Source organism: Gallus gallus, chromosome 13 (genome assembly GCF_016699485.2).
Source record: "Gallus gallus isolate bGalGal1 chromosome 13, bGalGal1.mat.broiler.GRCg7b, whole genome shotgun sequence".
Taxonomy (NCBI): Eukaryota; Metazoa; Chordata; class Aves; order Galliformes; family Phasianidae; genus Gallus; species Gallus gallus.
Window position 1 is genome coordinate 14,955,699 of NC_052544.1, and position 2,658 is coordinate 14,958,356.

Genomic DNA, 2,658 nt, shown 5'->3' on the forward strand with positions numbered 1-2,658 from the left:
AAAGAGCTGTCGGAGTTGTCTCTGTGCACCGACAAACGTTGAACTTTATCAAGGCTTAGGTTGGAAGGGACCTTAAACACCATCGGGCTCCAAGATGAATGTCATTGGGAACTTTTAACTCTCTGAGCACCTGCAGAAACCTTTTCGAAGTGCAACACGCAAAAGTGAAAGTGCCCGTAGGTATTTGGAGACGTAAGAGGGAAACGAACTGCCTTGAGTGATTATTCAGAATATTTCTTGAAGTTAAACGTGAGTTAAACCTTCCCAATTTCGGGATATTTTCACCTTGATAGAAGTGTGTAGAAAGACTACACGGTGCAAGGAAAACCCCGAGAAGCGCTCAATCGGGGTCTGGATGGAAAAAGTAATAATCGAAGTGCACGGGGCTCATCCTGCGGCAGCTCACACTCACCCCTTCCTTCTCAACCCCTTCTCGCCGCGATTCCAACCTCCACCGGCGAAAGGCCAGAGCCCGAGGAGGGGGGTGAGGGGGGAGCGGTGGGATCGGACCGCTGACCCTGCCACCCCCCCGCGTGCCCACGCCCGCTTTGTCCGGCCGCCTTCGGGGGACAAAAGCCCGAGATGTGTGTGTGTGTGTGTGTGTGTGTGTGTGTGTGTGTGCGGGAGGGGGGGGGGGTCGGTGCGCGGCAGATGCGCGGCTGCCCGCGGTAATTGCGGGCACGCTCCGGAGGGCGCGGCGCACGGGGCCGACCTGCCGCCTCGGCGCGGCCCCGCGGGGCGGCCACGGGGCCATTGTCCGCCCGCCGCTATAAGTACGGGCTGCCGCGCCGTCGTGTGCCAAAGCCGCCGCTCACACGAGCGGATCGCTGCCCGCAGCACTTCAAAGACAACAGCGGTCGCGTGTCCCTCCCCCCCCCCCCCCCCGCCCCGCCTTTCGCCGGCGAGCGCTTTTTTTTTTTCTTCCCCTCTCTCCCCTTTTTTTTTTCCTTTCCCTTTTCCTCGCGGAGCCGCGGCCGCTTTGCCTTCCCCTACAGCGAGGAGCTCCGCTTTCTCCTCTATTTATTTCTAAACCGTTATTGCTTAACCGCAGCCCCGGGAGTGCCTTTCCATGTGAGTACGGGGGACGCAGGCACCTGCGCTGCGGTGCGGCCGTGCCAAGCACTCCCACCCTCCCTCCGTCCCTCCTTGGGGTTACTTTGGGATATTTTTTCCCTCCCTTTCCCCCTCCCCTCAGCACCTTCCCCCCGCTCCCCCTGCCGCCCACTGACGGCTCCGGCTTCTCTCCCGCAGGATGCCCGCGGAGGCGGCGAGCAGCGGCGGCGTTTCGGAGCCGCCCGGAGCTCCGCGGGAGCGGCGGAGGAGACGCGGCCGTGCGCGGGCGCGGACCGAGGCTTTGCTGCACACCCTTAAACGGAGCCGCCGGGTGAAAGCCAACGACCGGGAGCGGAACCGCATGCACCACCTCAACGCCGCGCTGGATGAGCTCCGCAGCGTCCTGCCGACCTTCCCCGACGACACCAAACTCACCAAAATCGAAACCCTGCGCTTCGCTTACAACTACATCTGGGCCCTCTCCGAGACCCTTCGTTTGGCCGAGCAGTGCCTCCCTCCTCCCCCCGCCTTCCGCGGGCCCCCCGCGCCCCCAAGCCCCGGCAGCGACGCCGGTTCGTGGCTGTCCAGCGGTTCCCCGGCCGCCCCCTCGCTCTGCGCCTCCGCCTCCGGCCCCAGCAGCCCGGCCACCTCCGAGGACTGCGGCTACGTCCCCTCGGACGCCCTGCGGGCCTTCCGCGGGCTGCCCCCCGCCGCCCCGGGCGCTCCCTGCCGCTAGCCCTGCCCGTGCGTGTCTCCGTCCCCCCCCACCTTCTCCGTATCCCGTTGCACTTTTCAGCCCCTCCCGCCCCCCAGCCCCTCTCTCCGGGGTGCCCTTTCCCTTCGCCCCCCCGCCTCGTTTTCCATACGACTTGGAAAACCCGGCAAAGAAAAGCGACAGATTTGCTGCCGCAGACGAGGTGAAAAGTCAATTTTACAATTTGTAGCTCTCCGGTGAAGAAAAACGAGCATGAAAATTTGGTTTGAACGCCCTGACAATGCGATGAAAAGGCTTAGGGGGCCGATGCGGCCCGGGGCGCAGCACGGGGCTCAGCGCGCTGCCGGCCCCCTCCCTCACAGTTCCTCACCCCCCCGCGCCCGGGGCGGCTCAGCCCCTCCCGGGGGTCCCAGCACCGCGCCCGATGGGACCCTCACCCGACGGCCTCATGCATTATAGATGCTGACCCCCGGCGAGGCGGTCCTGCTTCAGAGCGGGAGCACACACGGGGTATTGAGCCACTGGGCCGGTTTAATTTATTCAAGATGTTCATTCATATGAAAATTGTATTTTTGTACATAAAGAGCTTTATTCTATTATTATGCCTCTTATCAAAGTGGGTTCTTTTTTAAAAAAAAAAAATTGTACTTTACCCTGTAAATAAAAATTTTTAACGTTTTTTACTGAATGCCAGCAGTGCCTCTGGAGTTTGGTTTCTTAAGTTTGGGTTTTTTCAGTTCAGAAGGTTGAAAGGGAAGGGTTCACCCCAAGGTGATGCTCAGCACAGGCTCACATAGAACCCCAGCACAAACACGTGCAGGTCCTCCCAGGGCACCTGCAAACATCCACCACTCCTTGAATCTCGTAGGGAAGGGCTCAGAGACCCACTT

At 60.9% G+C, this 2,658-nt stretch overlaps 1 protein-coding gene across 1 annotated transcript; it reads left to right on the forward strand.

Annotated features, from left to right (window-relative positions):
- Positions 1-797: 797 nt before the first annotated feature.
- Positions 798-2,456, forward strand: NEUROG1 (neurogenin 1). The gene is made up of 2 exons (NM_204883.2): positions 798-1,071; positions 1,252-2,456. Coding segments are annotated over exons 1-2 (540 nt in total). The 5' UTR covers positions 798-1,069; the 3' UTR covers positions 1,790-2,456.
- The last annotated feature ends 202 nt before the right edge of the window (positions 2,457-2,658 follow it).